This window comes from Heliangelus exortis, chromosome 11 (genome assembly GCF_036169615.1).
Source record: "Heliangelus exortis chromosome 11, bHelExo1.hap1, whole genome shotgun sequence".
Lineage (NCBI taxonomy): Eukaryota > Metazoa > Chordata > Aves > Apodiformes > Trochilidae > Heliangelus > Heliangelus exortis.
The window spans coordinates 12,096,201-12,119,057 of record NC_092432.1 but is presented as its reverse complement, the minus strand read 5'-3'; the positions used below and the strand labels follow the sequence as shown (position 1 = coordinate 12,119,057).

Genomic DNA, 22,857 nt, shown 5'->3' with positions numbered 1-22,857 from the left:
TGTTTCCAGAGCATAAGAAGAACCTAGCAGTAGCCTTGGTCCTGCAAACCATTCTCTAGCAGTAGCTGTAAGCATGAAGTGTTATCAGTCCCAGAAGAAGACACTGACTGAAAAGCATGCTGTACATTGCAGCATGTGCAGCTACTTAAAAGGGACTTCACTGAAAAATGAAATTACTAGGAAGAAAATTGGTTCTATCCTGGCTCAAACCAGGACATAGAGGCATACCCTCGTTTTTAACTTTTACGTCCTGGTATATGTTTATACACTTATGCTCCTTTCCAGAACACCAGCTATGCCAAGATGGGGAAAGGTATTAAAAATTACCTACAGCTGAACCATGGCATGAACTGGTGAGCCTTCCAGTTCAGCATATGGTCAGTTGTTTCCACTGATAGAAAAACAGCAAGTCAGAAATTAACTTCATCATTTATTTCCCAGTCTGCTCTCTTTCCTCAGTTTGGGCTTACCTCCCTGGCAGCCAGTGACAGACCGGGGGCTCTTGGACACCGGCCCACATCACGTTGTAGGAAGCAGTGCAGATGCTGCAGGCTGTCTTCTGTTTTCCATCATCTTTATATGAAAACCACAAGCTTGATCTTCCCAAGTGCCTGCTTTGTCTTTAATAAATCTCCATACATGCTGGAGATGAACTCACAAGTCCCTGGTGACTGATTATATGCTCTTGAGTATGAACACAAAATCTCCTTTGATAGTTTCACTAATGGAAATTTTAAACAATATATTGACTGGGTAGAACCAACAACATTCTTGATTAAGGCCCATAATAACTATAATATGTTAATACTTCACTGAAATCTATGAATAATTTTTGCTTTCTCTGCCTCCCACACCTTTGTGTTCCATTTTCAAAGGCATCTAAACATCTAGTGAGCATAACCATGAGCTGAGGTATCTGTTACACCTGGTGTGAGGGTATCACAGCCTGCTTGAAGGGTGTCTTTACAATGTTCCTTCACTGCAGGGAAGGTGTGAGGATGTGCACTGCAGAGAACAGCTCTGCTGGGCCAGCCACAATTGGTGCTTTCCACAGCTGGATGTTTGATCTGAACCAGATGAGGAGGAAAACTGCTGTGTCAGCACGGCCGAAGCTCAGAAGGACCTGAAGCAAAGCTCCAGAAAGAAGAGAAACATGAAAAGAGGTGGGCTGTCAGGGTTCTGAGGGACCAATACCCCAGAGGGAAAGACAGAGCAGGCCAAGTCAGTGGTGCTCACAGACTATTGGCATGGATGTCCTGACAGATACCAAACCCTCAAGTGCTTTCTTCTCAGTCTACACTGGAGGAGGAGTCCAGCATGGTCTAGGCCAGAGCACAGATCTCTCAAGTGCCTTTGTCACTTGGCTTCAGTGTCAACCACATGGCAAGCATCTGGCAGGAGATAAAACTGAGGCAGAAACAGAAATAAGTTTGTCATATTTTTTCCTATAGTTTGGTATTCAGTTTTTTTGTCTGACAACAAACAGGTTGCCCAGAGAAGTTGTGGCTGTCTTCTCCCCAGAAGTCAAGGTGAGGCTGAAGCAACCTGGTCTAGTGGGAGGTGTCCCTGCCCATGGCAGGGGATTGGAGCTGGCTGATCTTTGAGGTCACTTCCAACCCAAGCCATTCTACAATTCTATGCTTTTAAACTGAAATAATTTCAATTAGTAAGTTGTTCACATGCATCCTTTTAGCAATGGCTATATTTTCAACACCTAGTGATAGTGACCTAGGATTGAGAAAAGGCAGTGCCTAACATGAGCATCCAGTGTGATAGGATCAGGGCACTTGTGGGACTAACCTGTTGTCATTAGTGTTACCTTCCTAATCTAAGTGAAAAAAACATGTTTGTTGTTCTTGCTGAGGGTCAGTGGACCCTTCTTGCCCAGTGTGAATAACTGTTCAACACACTTTTTAAAAATCCATGATAATCAACCTTGCAAACGATGAACTGAATCCATAGAGTACATAACATCCAAACTCACACATCTGAGTTTATAAGCCTCCAATACAGGTGTCTTCTGAGAAGTTCAGTTGAACTACCTAAATATAGACATCTAGGACTATTTTGGATGCTCAAAAATATCAGAGCCCCAGCTATTTTCCACAGGTCCTCTGCTATAACATTGTTATGAGGGTTATCTGTGGGGCCCTGGAGTATGTGAAATGGTATTTGGCTCCTTTATTTGGCACCTGAATTCCACTGCAGGGAGATGAGCTGAATAGTTCTCCAGACCACATTGACCAGTTTAGACATTTGAATCGTGTGTACAGGCCTACAGGGGAGAAACTGCAATGTCAAGTGTTTGATTCTGGAGCTGGGTGCAGGATTCAGCTTCTGGAAAGTAGATAACTCAGTCTGAGATTCCCACAGGTTGATAGAAGTTGTGGCACAATGCTTGCTATAGACCTGCTTCATTTTTGAGCAAAATGGAGGCATCCACAGTACCCAGATGTAGGTACTTACCTGACTTATGCAAAAATCTCCTCCTGGTGGCCTACGTGATTTTCCCCAGAATCAGATTTTGTGTTGTCTGTACAGAACATCACTGCAAGGAGGGACAGTCCTTGTCTGAGTCTCAGCACTCATGAACCTTGCCCCTGGAATAGATACCTGGGTACTCTGTATACTCTCTTAGTGGAGAGAGATAGAAACTTTGGGAGTTTTCATAGCCTCTTCAGGTGACAATTTTGGTAATGGAAGGCTCACACAGCCAATAGCTGTTTGTAAATAATTACCTGAGGCTAGGTCCAAATTAATATTTTGTGAGTTTATTATATGAAGGCATTCTGGCACCAAGAACAGAGATTTGTCTTGTCTTGTGCCTTGTCTTCCAAAATGAAGCCTGCAGATGACACACGGCCACGATGACACCTGACCATGGCCATGAAGTAGCTGAGATTGTCTGGGTGCACTCAGGAGCAACTGACAGAGCAAATACTTGGTGGGAAACTAGGGGTATCCCGTGTGAAAGTCATCAGGTAAATTTTGTATTTTTGAGATAGATTTATTCCTTCTCATCTCAGCAATCAAACTGGATGATATTTGGTCTCTGCAGTTCAGATAGGATCATCTCTGCTCCTGCCCAGTGACAGAAATGAGATATGAATTATTTCAGATTGTTTTGACCATACTCCCACCTAGCGGTGTTTGCATAATACAACTTCCCCTTCTGCTTTTTTGTGTCTTCACTTTTTTTCATGAGGACTTTGAATTTTCCCCTGTTCTTATGAAGGTATTTTTTTTCTTTTGGAGGCTCACTAAGCTCTTTTCAAAGCTGTGCTTTGTCAAGAGATAGGTAATCACCAAGATGTTTCTTTTTGGCTTTGGAGACTTAGCATTCTGAAAGCTGACTAATAAATTATGTTTTATGTGGCCTTCTTAAATGCAAGCTGGGAAGCTGAGATTAAAAAGCAGGACTTGGAACAACCATCACTACTTGTTTGTGATACCACAGATAGGAGCACAGTTTCCTGCAGAACAAGAAGATCAAGCAGCATCTCTGGAGGATGACTGAAATAACAGACATTGAATCCAGACCCTGGTCAGTTTTAGGCTTTAAGATGTCTCCAGAACAAAGTGGTAACATTAGCAGTGATGTTCATCATAGTCATCTTTCACTGAGTCATCATCCCTTGTATCAATATAATTCCATCCAGGCCCAAAAGTAATCAAAAAGCAGGCTAAGAAAAGGCTAATTCCAATCTGAGTGTACAGGGAAAGAATAGTTATTTATGTGCATATGAGGCTGATGACAACAACCTCTCCAAGGTCTTTGTTTGCTTGATTATTCTCTGGGGTGTTTCACTATTCTCAGCTCTGAAAAGTTTTTTAAGGAATGAGGTGTGGGGAGCAGAACTCAACCTGACAGAACAGAAAGGAAGAGCTGATACATTCAGTTAGCCAAAATATAAGAAGGAAAGGTGGAAATACTGAGGGGAAGGAGTCTTTGCCAAACAAGGAGCTCTAATTTTTTTTTTTCCCCCCATAAGAAAATGAAGCTCCTAGAGAAAATGAAGATGGCTTCAAAATGTGGAGAAGTGAAAGATTTTTAAACTGGATTTCAAGATTCCTGTGGTTTCAGGTAAGAAACTGTTGGTCTGAAGAGTTTGTTGGTTGACACAGAAATGGGAGACACTTCCATGATTTTCAGTTAGTAAGCTGACTAAAAATTGGGATTTTGCATGAAGAAGAGTTTACAGAAAAATTAAAAATTAGCTCTGTGGGAAGAAATGTATGAGTCTTACAAAGTTAGGCTATCACAAGTGGTCCAGGTGTTAGTTATTGGATGGGTGTCCTCATAGAGCCTTCACTGCAATAGGATGTGGTCACCTGCCTAAATGTGGTGGGCAGCATCAAAAAGAAGGTGCAGTCTGCAGGGCAGAAACTGACTTCTGAGCTAGTAGTTGGACTGCTGCTATTGTCAGTGGAAAGAAACAGATCATTTCCTTAGATGATTCAGCTCAAACATTTTCAATACACCTTGGATGGATTACAGTCCAAAGTGCTTACTTTTCTCTGTCAGCTGGAAGAGAAGTCTGAGGTGAGATGCAGATTTCTGTGGTAGGTGGCATTAATCCTGCTAAGATGGTTCAAACAGCTGCTGCTAAATTAGAGTGCTAGATCTGGGAAGACAGTGGGCTGAAAAAACCTCACTGAATACAGTAATACAGTATGTGTGTTGGGAACCCTGGGCCTGAAGACTGTCCCTTCCAGACTAAAAAAGATTTTGGATTTGTGTTGCCAGGTGCATGAAACTGAACAAAAATGCACCCCCTGAATACAGTTCCAGTACCCCTCCCATCTGGTATCTCTCAGATGTTGATGAAAACAGCTGCCAACAAGAGTCTGTGCAGGGGGAGAAAAAAAAAGAATAGATTGTTCAGGTCCTTTGCTGGTATAGCCTTAAACAAAGTATTGTGTCTAGTTTTGGCCACTGAATATGTATATATATATATATATATATTTTAGTAATTCTACACTAACCAGATCCAGAAAAGATCAGTCAAAGCCTCAGGAGTTTTGGAAAAAGCAGTTTCTAAGGAAGTGTAGAGAATGAGGTGATTCAGAACACATCAAAGGAAATTTAAAAAGGGCACTGAGACAAGCTGTAAGATTTATCTAAACTGTATTTTTCAGATTAAGGGTCTGGCAACTAAGCTTTCTCTGAGTTCTCAGTGACAAGAACTAGGTACTTTGAAAAGATGATTTGTCCTGTCTGCTTTAGGGTGAATTAAACTCCTCGAATCTGGAATCCATCATTCTACCACTGTCAGGACTGCAGGGTGAGACAACTGGAAGGTGCTTCCCTGTGGGTTTGGGAGTTTCTTGGCAGGGTAAGCGTATATTGAAGATAGCATAGATGTTCTTCATACTTATTTTCATTTGTGGAATTTGGATTCTTTTTCAGCCTACTTCCAGTAATAAAAATGTCTGCATTACAGCTCATGCTACATATCTATATATAGGGAATATATAATATGAGTCCATACATATCAATAATATTTATAACACACATGCTCCTCACATCTGGTTGTGGTGATTCTCTTTTACTGGTCAATATTAGCTGTCTATGTTCTTCCTCATCAAGATACCCAAGTATCTCCAAGCAAAGTCTTTTCTGTTTTTTACACCATCCTTACTTCCTTGGTCAATCCTCTGATCTACAGTCTGAGAAACAAAGAAGTGAAGGAAGCTCTGAGAAAACAGGCATGTAAATTGATGGCTTTCAGAGGGTTGCTTTCTGTTAAAAAAGGGGGTAATAATCCTCCATCAGTTACAGCTTCATACACAACTACATGGCATGTAAATATAATTAATGTGAATAAAGCTTTGAAATATTGAGCTGTACATCTTAAAAGTAAATAAGCAGAGAAACAAAACAGGTACACAATCTTGGTATCAGTTAGGGGGTGGTATAGAGAAAGAACATGAATATGTACTGAATGCTGTAAAGCAAGTAATGTAAATCCATGAATGTCACTGTATATGTATTATTGCACGATACCTTCCTGCCTGCTCACATTTCCCCCCCCCTACAGCCAAAATTCCATTCAGAATAAGCTGAAACTCAGTTTACAGCAGGTACAACATTTCTTTGTTAATGTTGTGTCCTGGATTCTCTTAGTTTTTACACCTATGATGTAGATGTTTATAGCCAAGATCTTTAGTCCCTTGGTTGCAAATGAAGAAGGTGAGAAACTTTGTGTTGCTTGAATGGGGTTCACTTGATCTGTTTTGGATGTCTGGTTTTGGTTAATATAAACCGCACTCTAGAAGGACTCAGTTTACTATATGCCCAAACTGCTCACATATACTGAAGATGACAATGTAGACACCCAGTCTAAAATGAGATGCTGTATTTGGACTGACAATTCAAACTTGTGAAAGCAAAGCTCCCGCAACAGCATTGCAACACCTTCCAAAGAGGAATGCCCCTTTTCTTGTGTTTGGTGGAGAAGGAGGGGTGATAAATGGGAAGGACCATCTTTACTAACCTGAAATCAGTTAATTTTGCATATGTAATGTTACTCTTCTTGGTGACAATTAAGAAATAAGGAGAGATGGTTATAAATATTCTGTAGATTATAGAATTGTAACCACAAAGCTTCTGAGAGCAGTGAGCAGAGCCAGAAATGGTTACTGGGAAACATCCCTGGGGGCTGGAGGAGGGAATGACTGGAGGGGGAGATTAGCAAAAATAGGAAAGAATAGGTACCACTTTCTGCACAAGGCTGTATGGGATAGGAGAAGTTTTCTTATTCCTTGTCTAAGTTTAGACAGTTAATTTGAGCTCTGAACTCAATACACATATACCTGTCCCACAGCATAAGTCCTCAACAGGCCAAATTAACTAGGCTCAGCAATGTCTAGAGTGCTTTGTTTACTATAAGGAGTATCCATTAAGACATGGGCAGTGGGATCTGTTAGTCACTACTTTCCCAGCACACTAAATGGAAAAAGCCATTTCTCCATTGTGACTTGCCTGCACGATTTGGACTTCTTGAGGCAATGCTGAATTGTGCCTTAAAAGTGCCTGTTCCTCTTCTCTGATTAAGAGCAAGTGACTTTATGACAAGCTCAGATGTAGAAATTTAGAACTTAAACCACTTGACAGACATAGATAGACCTTCAGTGCTGTTTGAGACAATCAGGAGCATCATAGATGATCTCCATAATGTTCCAGTAGGACACCTCTTCTGCAGATCTCAATCCTATATGCCAGTCTTAAGCAGATATTTTGGATACTCTCCAGTGTTTTCAAAGTCAATAGATATTTCAGTAACAATGAAACCACTGGATTGCAGATGGCTGAAGTTAGGTATTCATCTCTTTTGGTCTTGCTACCGGGGTTTCCTTCCCTTGCACAAAATACTTGGTTCAGTGTGGGTCTAGAACACTTTTCAAAAATTAGTTTTGGAAACACCACACTGAATTTTTAATTTTCTGAAGAGCTGTGGTTCAAGTAGGATCCATTTGACCTGAATTTACCCATTCAACTGTAGACTTTTTAGATTTTGGTAATGAAAGAGAGAGCTGTCTTCAGAAGGTGATGTCTCCAGTCTCAGTGAGATGTCTAAAACAAGCAGAGTGGTTTGGGGCTCCTTTCTCTCCATCAAGACAGATTTGATTAATAATCTAGACAAGGCATCTAGCAAAGGTGTTTTCTTCCTCCCCTGACTTTCAGATGGAGAATCACACTTTGCTATTTAAATTTTATTTTAAATTTAAATTTAAACTTAATATTGTTAATTTGATTGCATGGACTCATCTAAGACAAAAAAAAAAAAAAAAAAAAAAAAAAAAAAAAAAAAGGTAAAAAAAAAAAGAATGTTCATTAATTTAAATTGTTTTCTGTCTGCTACAGTACCAAGGGAGATGATTTGTCTTCTGAGTATACTTGGTAATGAATCCAGAGAGAGGTTCCTACTTCAGGAAGCAATGTAAGATAGCACATGGTTCAGAAGAGCTGAACCTCCCTCTTTCTGGGTTATCCTACAGGAATATTCAGTCTTGAAGTGTTGTCCAGAAAGCAGAAGAAGGTATCTCAGTATCTGAAATCATGAATGAAGTCATCATATCAGAACCTCTGGATTGCTTCTCATGACAATTGAGGTATACCAGTATTTACTGCTATTTGGCAATGGAAATTGGCAAGAAAAGTGCTTTTTAGTCTAGATGGCTCAAGGAAAAAGTATTGAGATACTTTTAAAGGGTAGAAAAGAAGTAAAGAAGTTATCTGAGAACTCCAGATGTCTGCAATGTACACAGTGATGTCTAAGCTATATGTTAAGACTTTCAAGGTGTAAGAGATTTAAGTACTTCTAGTGAATAGCTTGTTTCAGATGACTCCTGCAGAATGAACAAAAATGTGACTTGTTGTTTCTATTGATAGATTGCAAGGGAAGGGTAAGTGGGTCTCTCAGGTGCTGATTGTTGCTCTGTGGCTGTTTGCAGAAACACAAAAGGTTTTCTTCTTCATTCAGGATGGTATTTCCCTGGTATAAATACAGACTTTTAAAAAAAACCTCCTTCCTGCTCTGCAATGGGTTTTTTTTGTTGTTGTTGTTGTTTTTTGGTTTTGGTTTTTTTGTTTTTTTTGTTGTTGTTGTTGTTTTTTGGTTTTGTTTTTTTTTTTTTTGTTTTTTTGTTTTTTTTTTTGTTTTGTTTTGGTTTTGTTTTTGTTTTTTAAAATAAATTAAGTAGTTCCACAGCAAGCTACAAGGTTCTTCAGTAAACTGAACCCACGCATCCACCCAAACCCTTGGATGCAGCAGAAGGTGATGGGGGACATGTCTGATGTCATTGCAAGGCTCATATTTGTCATCTTTTGCAAACTGGGGTAGGTTCCTAGTGACAGAGAAAAACCAAATGTGCCTGTCTTCAAGAAGGCCAAGCAGAAAGATCTTGTCAGGCTCATCTCAGCCTCGAGGAGCAACACAGAGCCAGTCCCTCTGGAAGTCAAGTCCAGGCACATGAAGGGCAGGAAACAGTGTGCAAGAGCACAGATGTACCAAAACCATGTCACACCTGACCAACCTGCCACCTTTAGATGGTAAGATGAGCAGCCCAGAGCAGGGAAGGGCAGAGTGGTGGATGCCATTTAATCACTTCAGCAGTTCTTGACATAGTAGCCTTGTAGCCAAATTGGGAAGATCTAAACAGGGTGGGAAGATGTTAGGATGATCTGGACCACGAAGACTTCAACTGAGTCTGGCTGATAGGTGCCTATGAGGCATTCGTCATGGACTGTGCCTCAACTAATGCTGTTTCATGTATTCATCAGTGATAGACAACATCCTTAGGAGGCTACAGATGACAGAAATTTGGGAACAGGGGAAAAGGACCATACACAGGAACTTCATGAAGTTCAAGGCGATTGCCAGATCCTGGCCATGGCACAAAAAATGCCAATGTATAGATTGGTACTTGCCATCTGAGGAGCAGCTCTGCAGAAAAGGATCCAAGGTGGATGGCAAGCTGCATGTGAATCAACAATGTGTCCCCTGCATTGCTATCTGTACTACCAAGAGCCAGGAAGCTGGCCAAAGGAACACACCCATTCCCTTCTACTTGGCATTTATGAGGCTACCTGTGGAGGAAAGGATCCCATTTGGAGATCTTTCTATGCAAGGAAGATCGATAAACAGAGAAGAGTCCAGAAGAGGAGCAAAGATGATCATAGGGAATAGCTGAAGATGGTAACCTACTGAAAGGGGTTTGGTTTATTCACAGTGCAGATTTGGAATTTGACTGTGAAGGAACAGAACAAGATCAACCAACCAGTGCCAGTAATAAAAGTGCAGGTTGGAAGGTGCCTCAAGTGCAAACTGCCAGGGAGGACTTTCCCAGCTCCTCCTGCTTTCTGCCAGGCAGGGAGTGGCTCCTTTCCCTGCTAACAGATGGCACCCACAGATTGGGACACCAGTGAACGTAACTGGATTAACTGGGAAATACAATCCAGGTTTCTGACTTAACTTTTGTAACTGATGTAAAGGCACGAAAAATGAGAAGGAAATTCACCTCAGATGTGATCATCTACATCACAAATATCTAAATTTGGACAGATAGATTGCAGTCTACAAGTGTAAAGTTTCTCACAACACTGGCTCCGTAAGCAATTGTCCAGTGGCACTGAATAAAGAACAGTAATAGTCAAAAAAAAGTCATAAAATTAGCAGGTCATTATTTTATATTTTATTGTTGATGACACCAAATAAAAGATATGTTCTGTACATCTTTCCAGCTTCAAATGTATGGTCTTACCATCAACAATTCTTTCTTTATTTGAAATCTTTTTCTACATCAATGTGTACATGTGTGTGAAAGCAGGGGAGAACTTTATTTTCTAAAAGTTGAGCAGAGGATGTAATTAGATTGCCATTTTGTAGGAAACTACTACATGTTATGCACACAAAATAGGTGAATTAATAATGAGAACCTGTTTCAGAAATAACAGTTGAACTGAAAAATTAAGTAGACGTGGCAACATTTTCATTTAATTAAAAAGGGAAGCAGACAAACTATAAGGACAATCCCAACTAGCTCTTCTCCAGTGAAGCTCATTGTTTTTTCATATTACCTTGTTTGTATCATATGTTGCTTGTTTTTAGTATGCCTCTCAAAAATGTGTTTGCCAGCTGTATTTGATTTTCCCACTTACTATCATGAAACCAGTTTCAGAACAGACATTATTTTTTCTTCATCCCTGTGAAAACTTCTCCTTTGAAAACTTTTTCCTATCTCATACAGGCTGTTTTGGTTCTCTTGGAGGAGAGAGCTTCTCATGGAAGCTGGTGAAGCACCTGGGCTTAGAAACCAAACCTACTTCACCTTCCAGGGGTTCTCCCACCTTGCTACCCATCAGGTCTTCCTTTTTGAGGGAATTCTTCTGATGTTCCTCATCACCATGACAGGCAACTTTCTCATCATCATAGTTGCAACCACTGACTCTGCTTTGCACACCCCCATGTACTATTTTCTAAAAAACCTGGCGTTGATTGAAATTCTCTTTACACTGAACATAGTGCCCAAAATGCTGGTGGATTTGCTGTTGGAGAGGAAAGTCATCTCTTTTGCTGCCTGTGCCCTACAACTTTACTGTGTCATATTCTTCATCACCTCAGAGTGTTTCCTTTTGGGTGCCATGGCGTATGACCGATACGTGGCCATCTGCCAGCCCTTGCACTACACCATCACAATGAACAGGAGAGTTTGTCTTCACATGGTCATAGTGTGCTGGGTTGCTGGCATCCCAGTTTCTGCAGGACTCACTGCTTGGTTGTTCAGCTACCCCTTTTGTGGCTCAAAGGAGATTGAACATTTCTTCTGCGATATCGCACCCGTTCTGCACCTGGTCTGCTCAGACACCTACTTCTTTGAGCTTCTCGTGTTCATTGCCACTGTTATCATTGTTCTGATCCCATTTGCCTTGATAGCAGCCTCTTACATCCAGATAATCCATACCATCCTTCAAATACCATCTGCCCAAGGAAGGCGCAAAGCTTTTTTCACCTGCCTCGCTCACCTGGTGGTGGTGACACTGTTCTACTGCACAACCGGTCTGATACATTTACAGCCCAGTCGCCTGGCAAAGAGCAGGAAACTGGTGGCTCTTTCTTACACAGTGGTCACTCCCATGCTGAACCCAATCATCTACAGCTTACGGAACAAAGAAGTGAAGAATGCTCTGAGAAAGACATTTGGGAGAAGACAGTTCTTCAGCAAGGTGCTTCTGCGAGGCAAATCTCACTGATTTTCTGGAAGTTGTTCACACTGGAAAGGTTAAAAATAATAAAAAAAAAAATATACACTCCTCAAAGTCTTTAAAGGGTTTGGACATTTTTTTACAGCTTTTACTGTAAAATACTGAGAAATGTACATAACCTATACAGTGAATAAATATATATATTTAATGTAGATGTCCAAAACATTACAGAGACTACAGAAATAAGCCATAAAATCTGTACATTAAGTGCAAAATGTTTAAGGCTTTTTCCCTTTTTCTACACAATTGTTAACTTTCAAACATGTCTAAGACAAATAATAACATGACTCGAGCACATGTAAACCTGAAGTGTAGCAAAATTCCAGCAAAGAAAAAAGGGTTGTATGTTTATTTAGGAAAAATATGCCAGCAGATTGCTGGTGTATCCACTTGATAATCAGTTCCTCCCACCAGAAGGAGAAATGAGAGAGATTCAGTTGACTGGAAATAGGGATGTGGTTCAGGTCCAGATTATGACATCTTATCATAGGTCAGATAAGAAGAACCTGCAAGCCCATTGATGTCAGGAGTGAGCAACTGAAAGGATCTTACTTTGGCTGCTTGAACACAGATACCTAGTGCTGCTGGAAATGTCCTACTTCATCTTATTGTGGTTCCATTGCATAATGAGTTTCCTGTAAGCCTGTGTTCTGTCTGCCAACCCAAATGTAACCTGAGGACTGCAGACTGCCCAGGATGTTCCAGATCACACCCATATTGCAAGGTCAAGGGATGTGCATGCTGGTGCACCACCCAAAAGGCCTCCAGCTGCCATGCCAGAAGCGTGTCACAAACTTGAGTGCAGGGTTGATGACCCAGTTTTCATTCTTTTTTCTGGAGAGATGAGCATGGTACATCTCTGGCTGTGTCTAGGGAGCCAGGGATCCCACTGCAGGATGTCACAGTGTGGCTGAGGTTAGCAAGGCTCTCCGGAGGCCATTTCGTCCATTCCCCCTGCTCAGGCAGGGTCACCCAGAGATGGTTGCACAGGACTTGACAGGTGGGTCCATGAAGTTCAACAAGACCAAAGTGCAAGGTCCTGGGTTAGGACAATCCTAAACACAAATACAGGCTGAAGGAGAATGGATTGAGAACTTCCTGAGGAGAGGGACTTGAGCTGGCAACATGCGCTTGCATCCCAGAGATCCAACTGGGTGCTCAAAAGCAGAAGGTTGAGGGAGGGGACTGTCTCACTAGTAAGCTCCCGTGAGACCTTTCCTGAAGTGCTGGGTCCAGTTCTGGAGCCCCCAGCACAAGAAGGTCATGGACCTGTTGGAACAAGTCCAGAGGAGGATCATGAAAATTATCCAAGGGCTGGAGCACTTCTCGTATGGGGCCAGGCTGAGAGAGTTGGGGTTGTGCAGCCTGGACAAGAGAAGGCTCTGAGGAGACCGTAGAGCAACTTCCAGTACCTGAGGGGACTACAGGAAGGCTATGGAGGGACTTTTGAAAAGGGCCTGGAGTGATGGGACAAGGGGGAATGGTTTCAAACAAAGACGGGAGATTTAGATGTTAGAAAGACATTCTTCACTGTGAGCGTGGTGAAACACCGGCACCCAGAGAAGCTGTTGTGGCTTCCACTCCCTGTAGGTGTTTAAGGCCAGGCTGGATGGGGCTTGGAGCAGCCTGGTCTAGTGAGAGGTGTCCCTGCCCATGCAGAGGGGTTGGGATCAAATGATCTTTCAGATCCTTTCCAACCCAAACCAGTCCGGAATTCCGTAATCTTGCCCGGGGCAGCAGAGGAGCCCCGGTGGGACAGGAGGGGCCGCGCCGCGCAGGCCCGAGCTGAAGCTCTGCTGCCACCTGCTGGACCGGGCGGGAGGAGCCGGCGCTGCCCGGGCCTCCCCCCCGCCCCCCCGATCCCGGCACCGGGTCTGGCAGCGCGGGGCGGGGACGCGGGAGCCGCCATGTCGGAGGCGGCGGCGATGTCGGCGGCGATGTCGGAGGCGCGGCTGCGGCGCAAGCAGCTGCTGAGCGCGGAGGAGGCGGAGCTGTTCGAGCTGGCGCAGGCAGCGGGCAGCGGGCTGGACCCGGAGGTGTTCCGGTGAGCGGCGGGGGTGGCCGCCGGTGCCGCCGGTGCTCCGGTGCCTCCGCTGACGGGTGCTCCCTCTGCCGGGTGTCCCCGCAGGGTGCTGCTGGACCTGCTGCGCATGAACGTGGCGCCGCTCGCAGTCTTCCAGGTGCTGAAGTCCATGTGCGCCGGGCAGCGGCTGCCGCCGGGACCTGAGAGCGGACCCTCGGCCGCACCGGCGCCGCTCCCCGCCGACACCCGAGGTAGGTGGCGGGCAGGAGTGGGTGGTAGGGCGGGCGGGGCAAAGGCGGCCGGCGCTAATCACCGTGTCTCCCCGCGCAGAGCCCCCCGAGGACGGCCGGGCTCCCGCCCCGTTCCCCCCTGCCTCCGCCCTGCGGCCGCCGCGGCTCTGGGGCCGCCCGCAGCTGTCCCGGGCCTCCGCCGCGGGCTGCCCGCCGCCCCGCAGCCTGCCCGCTCCTCCCGCCGGCCGTGCCGCCCGCCCCGCCGCGGGGAGGGGGCCGCGGGCCGGGCGGCTGGGCTCGAGGCGGGACTCGGCCGGTTCCCGGGGGGCCCGCTCGGTGTGAGCCGCGGGGCCCTGTGAAGAGGGAGCCCCGTCACTCCCGGACCGCGCCGCGGCGCCTTCCACCTGGTGCCCGCAACCATTTTCACAGTTTTTATTCTTTTTAGGCAGCGGGGGGACGCGGGTGCGGAGGAGCAGTGCGGGGGTAGGCTGCAGTCGCTTTGGCTGAGCCTCCTGGCTCTGCCCTCCAAGCCTATAACGAAAAAAACCGAGCTCTTAATACACAGTATTACACAGTGCTGCTTCACTTACATCTAACTCAAAAACCAGGAGAGTTTCTGGCATGTTAGGAATCCCTGGAAAATGAGGGGAGCTGCCATGCTTCTGCTGCTCCATCCCTGGTATCGTGGTGGCTTCTGTCCCTTGGCCAGTTGTTGCTGTGCCCGGGCCAGGGGTATTGAGGTGGGAACACCTGAAACAGCGACTGCTTTTGAATATGTCTTTTGAATATGTCTCATTAGTAATCTCTAGTGTCAGTGGACAGTAACAAATGTAGTCCTGAAGCTGTGCCATGTATATATTGCTTTATTTTACTTTATTTTCCAAACCAGTTCAAATAAACCTTCTTATTGAACTTCCTGAGTGACTTCTGGCTGGTAACTTGCAACCTCTGTGGATTACTTCCAAAAGGGTTTAAAAGTAAGTCTACTCAGCTTGAACTGACTGTGAAGGCTCTCATTTCTCTTGTGCTCAAAAATGTAGCAGGAAGGGGCAGCGGCCAGAACAGCAAGGTTTTTTGATCATCGTTGCCTGAGGTAACCAAAACCAAAATTTCACACTGAAAGCTCAGCTTGCTGCACGCCTCGGCGCTGCCGTGTGGGTAAGGTGGGTGGGGGTGCTTGTTCACCCAGCAAGAGCCTAGAAACGGCTGAGGTCAAGTTGGCATTGCAATGTCCTGTTCTCTCTTCTGTGCTCTGTTTCAGGATGAAAACTATTGTAGCTCATGGGTCTCTCTTGACCCATGATGAATTTTGAGGCAGAACTTGAAAAATATCTGTCAGCAGAGGATGGGGCAAGAAAGAAAAGCTTTTGTCTGTGTAGGTAACCGGAGCTGGGTAGGGGGGAAATGAAGGTTTCCCTTTCATGGTAGTGCATTACCACTTAGTCTGATCTCACTGCTGAGGCTGTTGTGGTGGTAGGGGTGTTTGTGTGGTGTTTGTTCTCATGGACGTGCTTGCAAGTCTGGTGGTAAATCCTACAGAAAGTAGAGATGGAAGGCATCATTTTAGAATAAGGGTGGCTATGCCATCATCTGAGGCACCTTAGGAACAAAAGCAGAGCCTGCTGCTTCTGGTTTGGGTTCCACATAGGAAGTGGGTGAGAATCACCTCTGTGCATGGCTGCAGAGGGACTCTGAGGAGCTTGCTAAAACCTCTCTAGGAATTGCAGTGTGTGGGTAAAGTGTCCAGGACTCCATGGACTTTACTATGGACAGGTTCCCCTTTCTCAAGAGATTTTCTTGAGTAAAAATTTCCTGCAGAGGAGGTGGTTGCAGTCAAGTGAGCAGTGCCATGTGTGATTGAGAAGTAGTAATTCTAAATATGCAGGGGGTAAAAAGAAGACACCCAGCTGGCTACTTTTTCCTGAGCAGAATGAGAAATGTACCACACTTGGAAATTTAAAATAAGAAGCAGTGTGCCGTTCTGGTACCATGCTGAAAGGAAACATTTCAAAAAAGCAGTGATTTTGAACAAAAGATGTTGTTAAATTTTGTTCTCTTCTCCTCTGTTGGTGCTTCAGGTGTGATGGGCCATTCCAACTGTGAAGGAAGTTTGGTAAGGTTTTTGTTCCTGTTTGTCTGTTAATCTGGATTAGTTTTTGTTCTCTCATGTATGCTGTTAACTCTGGCATTTCCTGTAAAAAAGATTTTTCTAGCACTGGAACACGGCTCCGGGCTAGCTTGGGCTAGAAGTAGGCCAGCTCAGGTTTAAAAAGCATCTCCTGGTCCATGATGGTGCCCATGTCAGATTGTAGTCCTGGTGTCTCTGGACACACCTTCCATAGTTTCCCAAGTTTGTATCCTTGAGTGCACTGTGACAAAACCTCTGAACCAAAGGGAGAGAATATCAAAGTTTAGAGAAAGATGACTCTAGCTCTGCACTGCTGGTGGTAAATGTTCACAGAATGAGTTTGGCTTTCAGTGTCTCCTGTTGCTGCTTTATTTCACAAAGCTAAAATGTCTTCAGGCTAGTTGGGGCACTGATCATTCCCAGCTTACTGGCATAGGAGGATCGTGCCCATGAAGCCACAGTTTCACTGCAGGCATGGTAAAACGTTAAATAATGAGCTTGGATTTTTGCAAGCTGGTTCCCAGTGGTGATGACAAAGGGGCACTGTGGGCTCCTCTCTCTCATCACTCTCAGTCCTAACCAAATTGTGATGGGCAGCATTTGCACACCTTGCTGTAAAGTTTGGTCTCCTCATCTATGTCAGTTGCTTTTTGTTTTCTGGAAGCTTGTTTATATTAGAGCCATATCTCACTTTGAATGAAAACTTCTCTTTTTAGTTTCTGTCAGCTCAAGTGGCTCTGCTGTCACTCAGCACCCAAAGATCTTTGACAGCTGCCAATTCCTTTGTGAAAAAAAAATCACCACTGAAAAACTAACTCTCAGAAAATTCCTTGGGCAGAATTTAAGCTTGGTGACAGCATCTCACAACTTTAGTCCTTTGTCCTCATTTCTGTAAGTATACTGAGTACAGGTAAAATGTCATGAACATCAAGAAGAGGACACATTTTGTCCAGCTCTCCTTGTGAAGATCTGTTTCTGTAGCCTCTTGGATGGAAGGCAGAGGTCTGTGCTTGCTGTGATTTAGGCAAAAGAGGGGCTGTGTTAGTGCTGTGCCCAGCCTGACCTATGTTTGGCTTCAAGTGCAAGTGAACAAGCTTCTGCAGCTTTAATTGCAGCTTTATGCAAATTTTGGCTAGCTTATGTCTGACTCTGAAGTGCTATGTAGACACCTGGAGCAATGTTCCTGGAGTATCAAAGGAAGGTGTAAGGTCATGAAAACAAACAGGTGTCTAGAGAGATTTCTCAATTCATGAAAGTGGGTAATGATCTAAAGCAGAACTGTGCCATCAGTGCCACCCTTGTCTGTTTTATTGGACCACCTCAGGCTGAATTAGTGTTTGAAGTACTGTAGCTCAAGACAGAAGCTTGGTTTACTGTAGCCCTTGAGGGAAAGTGTGTTGCTGAAATAAAGATCCTGTAAAAATCAGCCTGTCTTCAGCAGAGTAGTTTTCTCTCCTTGAGCTGAGGAAACAAGCAGCTAGCTCAAACTGAAGATGAGCAAGAATCACTCCTCATTCACAGAGTTTCCTAGTTGTGGCACAGTCCAAGACCATCATTCAGGAGTTGGGTGTTAATAGGGTGACTGAGGATGTGATGTCCTCTGGGCTGGATCTGTCACTGGGGAGCATTTCCTTGCCTCCTTTTCCTGTAGTAGCTGTAGCAGGGGAGGGGAAGCAAAGCTCTATCTGTTGTTGGCCCTGCCATCCCCTGTTGGATGGTGCTGCTTCTGCTAATGGTGTGGCTTCCATTCAGGATCAGAAATGTGGAGACAGAGGTGCCTCCTCTGCCTAGCTGGGACCTGTGTCTGCTGATAAAGCCAGAGCTCCTTGCACTAACACAAAGAGCAGTGATTGTTCTATGTAAGCTTGCAAAGGTGCTTTCCTCAGTGTTGTTCAGCTCTGTGTGTGTGCTCTTTCTCCTTGTCAGAAGACGGAGAAGTGGGTGAAGTAAGCCAGGTCTCCCTAAAGATTAGTCAAGATTGTTCTGCTCCAGTTTTATCAGTAACAAGGAGAGATCAGCTTAGGCTTCTCAGCCCATTGCGGTGTAGAGAAGTTTTTGAAGCAGCTAGAAAACAGACTGTTAGCACTATTGGCAGGGGAGAGGAGATGTGCCCCCAGTAGTTACTTCAGCTTTTTTGTAGCTAAAGCAGCAGGGAATGTAATATGAATTACTTTCCCCCCCCACACACAGAACACAACCGTCGTGTTTTTGCATGGCTCTGGTAACTGGTGTTCTTCCCTGTGTGGGAAAAAATGAAGTCCTTGTCTTCATTTGTAACTCCACACTCAGTATGTGAGGGTTCATCTTGGTGCAGGGTTTGTGATGCAGGCTGCTGTATTAAGGAGGTAAGGTACCAGGATAATGCTATGTGGGCTCTAACTCAGTGGTGGAGGGAATTTCACCAAAGGTGCTAAGGATTTCTCTTGAATTCAGTTACTCTGGTTTTTATATATCATACAGTGAAATTTCCTGTTGATTATACTGGTTACTATGCTTTAATTGCTGATCAAATCCATCCATGGAATCTTAACTGGCAGCAATGTGTTCTTAATCATGCCATGTGTGCCTGTAAATGTTGCACTTGAACTCTCAGTAGTCTTATCTTCCTGAAAAAATTCTGTAGAATGGTCTATAGCTGACTTACAGGGCTGACCAAAGGACTAATGCAGTCCTGATTTTTATTTTCTTACTTGGTTGCTTCATTCAGACTAATTTTTTTTCATCAGTACCACCCCAGTAAGTAGATTTCCTGAGCTGACTGCAGAGCAGATCTGCAGCTCTCACTCCCTGTAGCTCTTTCTCCCATAGAGTTCAAGTCTTTTGAATTAGAGTCCTTTATGATGATGTGGTGATTACATGGGACAAAATATTTTATACTCAGAGCATTCTTGGTGTGCAGTTGTTGCTTACCCCACCAAGGCTCCCATTCCAGATGATGAAGTATTTTGCAGATTGCAAGCACTGATATCAGTTATTTTACAACTGATAAAAAAATTTCTCAGTGGTACTGTCCTTTCTTAGATGGTTGAGGGTCTCTTGTTTAAAAGTTCTAGCTCCTTTCTTCTACCCAGAGGTTGCAACAAATTCTGATGCTCCCAAAATGCAGATGATGTGTAGTGAAGTAGTCTTTTCTTGACTGTGGGTCTAGAATGCTTCCGAAGATATAGTTGGTGTTTGTGCTTTTGAAGTAACTGGTCTGTTTGGCTACGTCTGTAACTGGTGATTTTGAGGCTAATAGGATGGAGGACATGCTTGGTCTGAGTGCAGCTTCTGTTCAGTAAGGTAGTTCTTTCTGGCCAAGTCATTTCAGCTAGGTCAGAAAATCAAGGGCCTGACTCCTGGTGACTCTTAAAGGCAGAGCTGTTTTTTGTGTGCACATGGTTACAGTTGTACCTGGGCTGAAGACCTGGCCTTTCAGCAAATTGATGCATGTGAGGAAGGGAAAGGCATTCACCTATAGAGGTGTCCTGGATTGCCCCTGCCATGGCACGAAGTGTTGGAACTAGGTGATAGGTGATCTTTTTGGTCTCTTCCAACCCAAACCATTTTGTGATCATGATGAGCCGTAATGCTTTTTGTTCCTGCCAGTTTTTCTCTCAAATGCTGTGAGATCATGCATTACCTTTGTGCAATTTGTTTGTTTTCATGGACAATACTTGCAGTGCCTTACTTGAAGTGCCTGAGCTACAACAAAAGATTGCAAGGCTAGTTGGCTGGCTTGGGCTGATGACTGCTGGTAGGTCACTAGTGTGGTTTGCACTGATAGACTCTTTTAACAGCACCTGACTTGGCTGGGATAAGTGAATTTCTTTTTTTTGCCACCCTAGTCTGTCAAGTTTTCTGGATATGAAGGGACCACATACTCTTTACTTGGAAGTTCTCAGGTTGTCTTTCTGGTGCTGCAAGGTGTTATGTTACTGACACGAGTCCTGTACTCAGGCAGCTGCTCCAGGGACACAGGACATGTGGTAAGTAAAACAGATTCATCTCCAGTCCAGACACTGTCAGTAGCACAAATGATCCACAATTGGATCATCCAATGATGGCCATGGAGACTCCAGTGTGTGGAGCAGTGGTTGGTATTCTGGAAGGTGGTCTGACAATGGTTTGTAAAATGTCAATCTTTGTTTCAATTCCATTAATGTAGCTACAGCTCACTGTATTCCTGTCCTTTGTTTCCTCCTTGTTTTTTATGTTTCCTGGAGCTTCCTATCTTCAGCAAAAGCTGTGACCCTTTTGCCTCATGTTTCTTGTATTTTTAATACAATTTTAATACATTTCCTAATGAGAATACTTCTTCCTGCATGAAGTAGATCTCTCTGGGGGCAGGAAGTCAGTCACCCTCATTGATCCCCTCCTGTCATTTGTTTGCAGCACACATTGGCTGTCAACTCTCTCTTCCAGCTGAATTCAGCAGGTTGGGCTGCATGCCCCTTGCCTCTCTCAACTTCTCCCTTCCTACCTCTTGCTTCTCCCTCTTGTTATGTTGCATTTTAGAGATGGTGAGTTGTGCCTACAGAAGGATAACTCATCTTCTGAACACTGCAAGAAAGTCTGTGATTAAGTCCTGTGGAGAAGTCTGAGCTCCTGGAAACTCCAGAAAATTATAGCAGATCCAAGCATGTTCATCAAGACCCAGAAGTGACACGAAGAGGAGGGTTTGTGATCTGCTAATTGGACTTCAGAAACTGGTGGCCACTGGCACATCTGTTCACTTATCTCAGCCATGAGGTGTTAGATGCTTGTGTTTCACTTGTTTGCAGCACTGGTGTTCTTTGCCAAAGGAACCCAAGTGTTTAAAGAACAAAGTGGCTGGTTACTTTGAAACCTGATGAAACTTAACAGTGCTCCTTCTGCAACTTGTTTTGGTTTTCAGGCCCAGGTACCTGTTGAGCTAAATTCACAATTTTGCTTTCTGTGTTGGGTGCTGGATAGATTAGTGACACTTAATACAGTTTTGCCTTTTGCATGACTTCTTAAGGAATGCTTGCAGCTTAAGTGCTTTGTGGGTGACACACAGGGTTGGGACATGAAAATTAATATGTGTTTGTTTCTACAGGGAGAAATAAAACCAGTTCTGCAGTCAGTGGGACCCAGGTTCTTGCAGAAAGGAGCAGCCAGGAAGGACCTGCCCAGAGGATGCCTCGGCAGCCGAGTGCAAGCCGGCTGCAGAAAGCAGGAGCTTCTGGAAAGACCAGTGGAGGAGGCAACAGTACCTAAAGAAGGCCTTGGAACCAATGTGTTTTGATGCTTGTATACAAATGATGCAATGTATACAAAACTGTGCTGGTTAGAACCACTTATGTTGTGTATATTAACCTGACAAACATGATTTGTAGTAATACATGGAACAGAGCTGTTGGCGTTTTGTTGCAAAACTTTCCTTGGCAATACAGGTTGAGGGCACCTGGGACAAAGAGACATGAAGCCTGGAAAAGCCTGGAATAGTGCTCAGGGTTTCTCCAGAGAGGTCATGACTCATCTCACAAAGCCAGTGCCTCTTGCTCCATCTTCCCTAAAATCCATTTTGGTATGTTCCCAGTGGCTGTAACAGCAGAGTCTGGTTGGCTGAATTATGAGGTGAATAGTGCTGAGGTAGGTCATCTATTGGTATTGCACTGCAGGGTCTGGAACACCTGAAAACCAGGAAACCTGACTGTCTGGTGAGGGATGTTCTTGTGGTGGTTGGCCCGTGCACAGTTACCTGGGTTTTAGCACCTTAATCTGAAGAACAGTTTGCCCACTCACATAGCATTTACTCCTTCCAGTGCTGCTAACACAGTTATTCATGGTGTTACAGAACTGTTTGCCTATGAGCCAGGTTTAATGAAGGGGTTATGCCAGAGAAGGGAGAGAAGAGCTTTGTTGCTTGGAGCAAGATGCATGTGAACAGCTGAAACAGGTTAGTGGATTAGTTAGAGCTTTAGTGCTGCTGTTCGTAGGTCTAAAGTGTGTCTGGGAAGTGGGTGTGCCTGCTGTGGCCTCAGTGGCTCAGCAGCTGGGGGGGAAATCAGTTTCCCTGATTAGGAGAAAGTGTAATGCTACCATATGGATCTCTCTTGAACAATATGGCACATTAACTTACTTTTCCCCCTTTATCCCCTCTGATTACGCCTAAGGCATAGTTACTCAGGCGTACTTAAGGTGTGTTACTCAGGGAATATGGGTGGTGTGTTACCAGCACGTGGTGGTCAGAGAGGCTGCTCCAGTGTGAGCCCTGTGGGATTCAAGGATACCCACTTGCTTATGGAGATGGGGTGGGACAGTTCATGTGACTAGAGGGTTGTGGTAGAAGGACACAGCCCCTTAAGGAAGAACAGGTTGGGAAGAGGAGGAGGGAGAGTTGCCCTTTATCTGAAGTAGTATCTGGAGTGCCTGTGGATGGGTAAGCAACCAACTGGGAGCTTATGGCTCAGGATTAAAGACTGTCTACATGCAGTTGGACAGGACCTTGTGTTCACAGACCCTGGCCCTCATGGGGGACTTCAGCCACCCCCGTATGTGCTTGTAGGACAATTCAGCAAGGCATAAGCAATCCAGGAGGCTCCTGGAGAGAGCTGATGACAAATTCCTGACGCAAATGATATGGGAGCCAACAAGGTGGTCTGCTGGACCTCCTTACCGTCATGAATGTCCTTACCGTTTGTTAAGGATGTAAAGATCAAAGGCAGCCTTGGCTGTACCATGAGATGGTAGAGTTCTGAGTCCT

General features: G+C 44.4%; 2 protein-coding genes across 8 annotated transcripts; both read left to right on the top strand.

Annotated features, from left to right (window-relative positions):
* Positions 1–10,786: 10,786 nt before the first annotated feature.
* On the top strand, positions 10,787–11,855 carry LOC139801244 (olfactory receptor 10A7-like). The gene has a single exon (XM_071755278.1). It carries the CDS (start codon positions 10,787–10,789, stop codon positions 11,753–11,755), a length of 969 nt encoding a protein of 322 aa, XP_071611379.1. The 3' UTR covers positions 11,756–11,855.
* Positions 11,856–13,603: 1,748 nt separating this feature from the next.
* On the top strand, positions 13,604–21,499 carry LOC139800987 (mitotic-spindle organizing protein 2-like). Of its 7 annotated transcripts, none has more exons than XM_071754622.1 (4): positions 13,605–13,811; positions 13,896–14,041; positions 16,099–16,133; positions 16,865–18,340. In XM_071754622.1, the coding sequence occupies exons 1-4, from the start codon at positions 13,675–13,677 to the stop codon at positions 16,961–16,963; spliced, it is 417 nt and encodes a 138-aa protein (XP_071610723.1). In that variant the 5' UTR covers positions 13,605–13,674; the 3' UTR covers positions 16,964–18,340. The 7 variants fall into 7 exon arrangements, 6 of the variants coding, with proteins under 6 accessions (XP_071610720.1, XP_071610723.1, XP_071610721.1 ...); XM_071754620.1 differs by lacking the exon at positions 16,865–18,340 and adding an exon at positions 21,208–21,499 and having other exon boundaries at positions 13,607–13,811; XM_071754624.1 differs by having other exon boundaries at positions 13,607–13,811; positions 16,987–18,339.
* Positions 21,500–22,857: the final 1,358 nt, after the last annotated feature.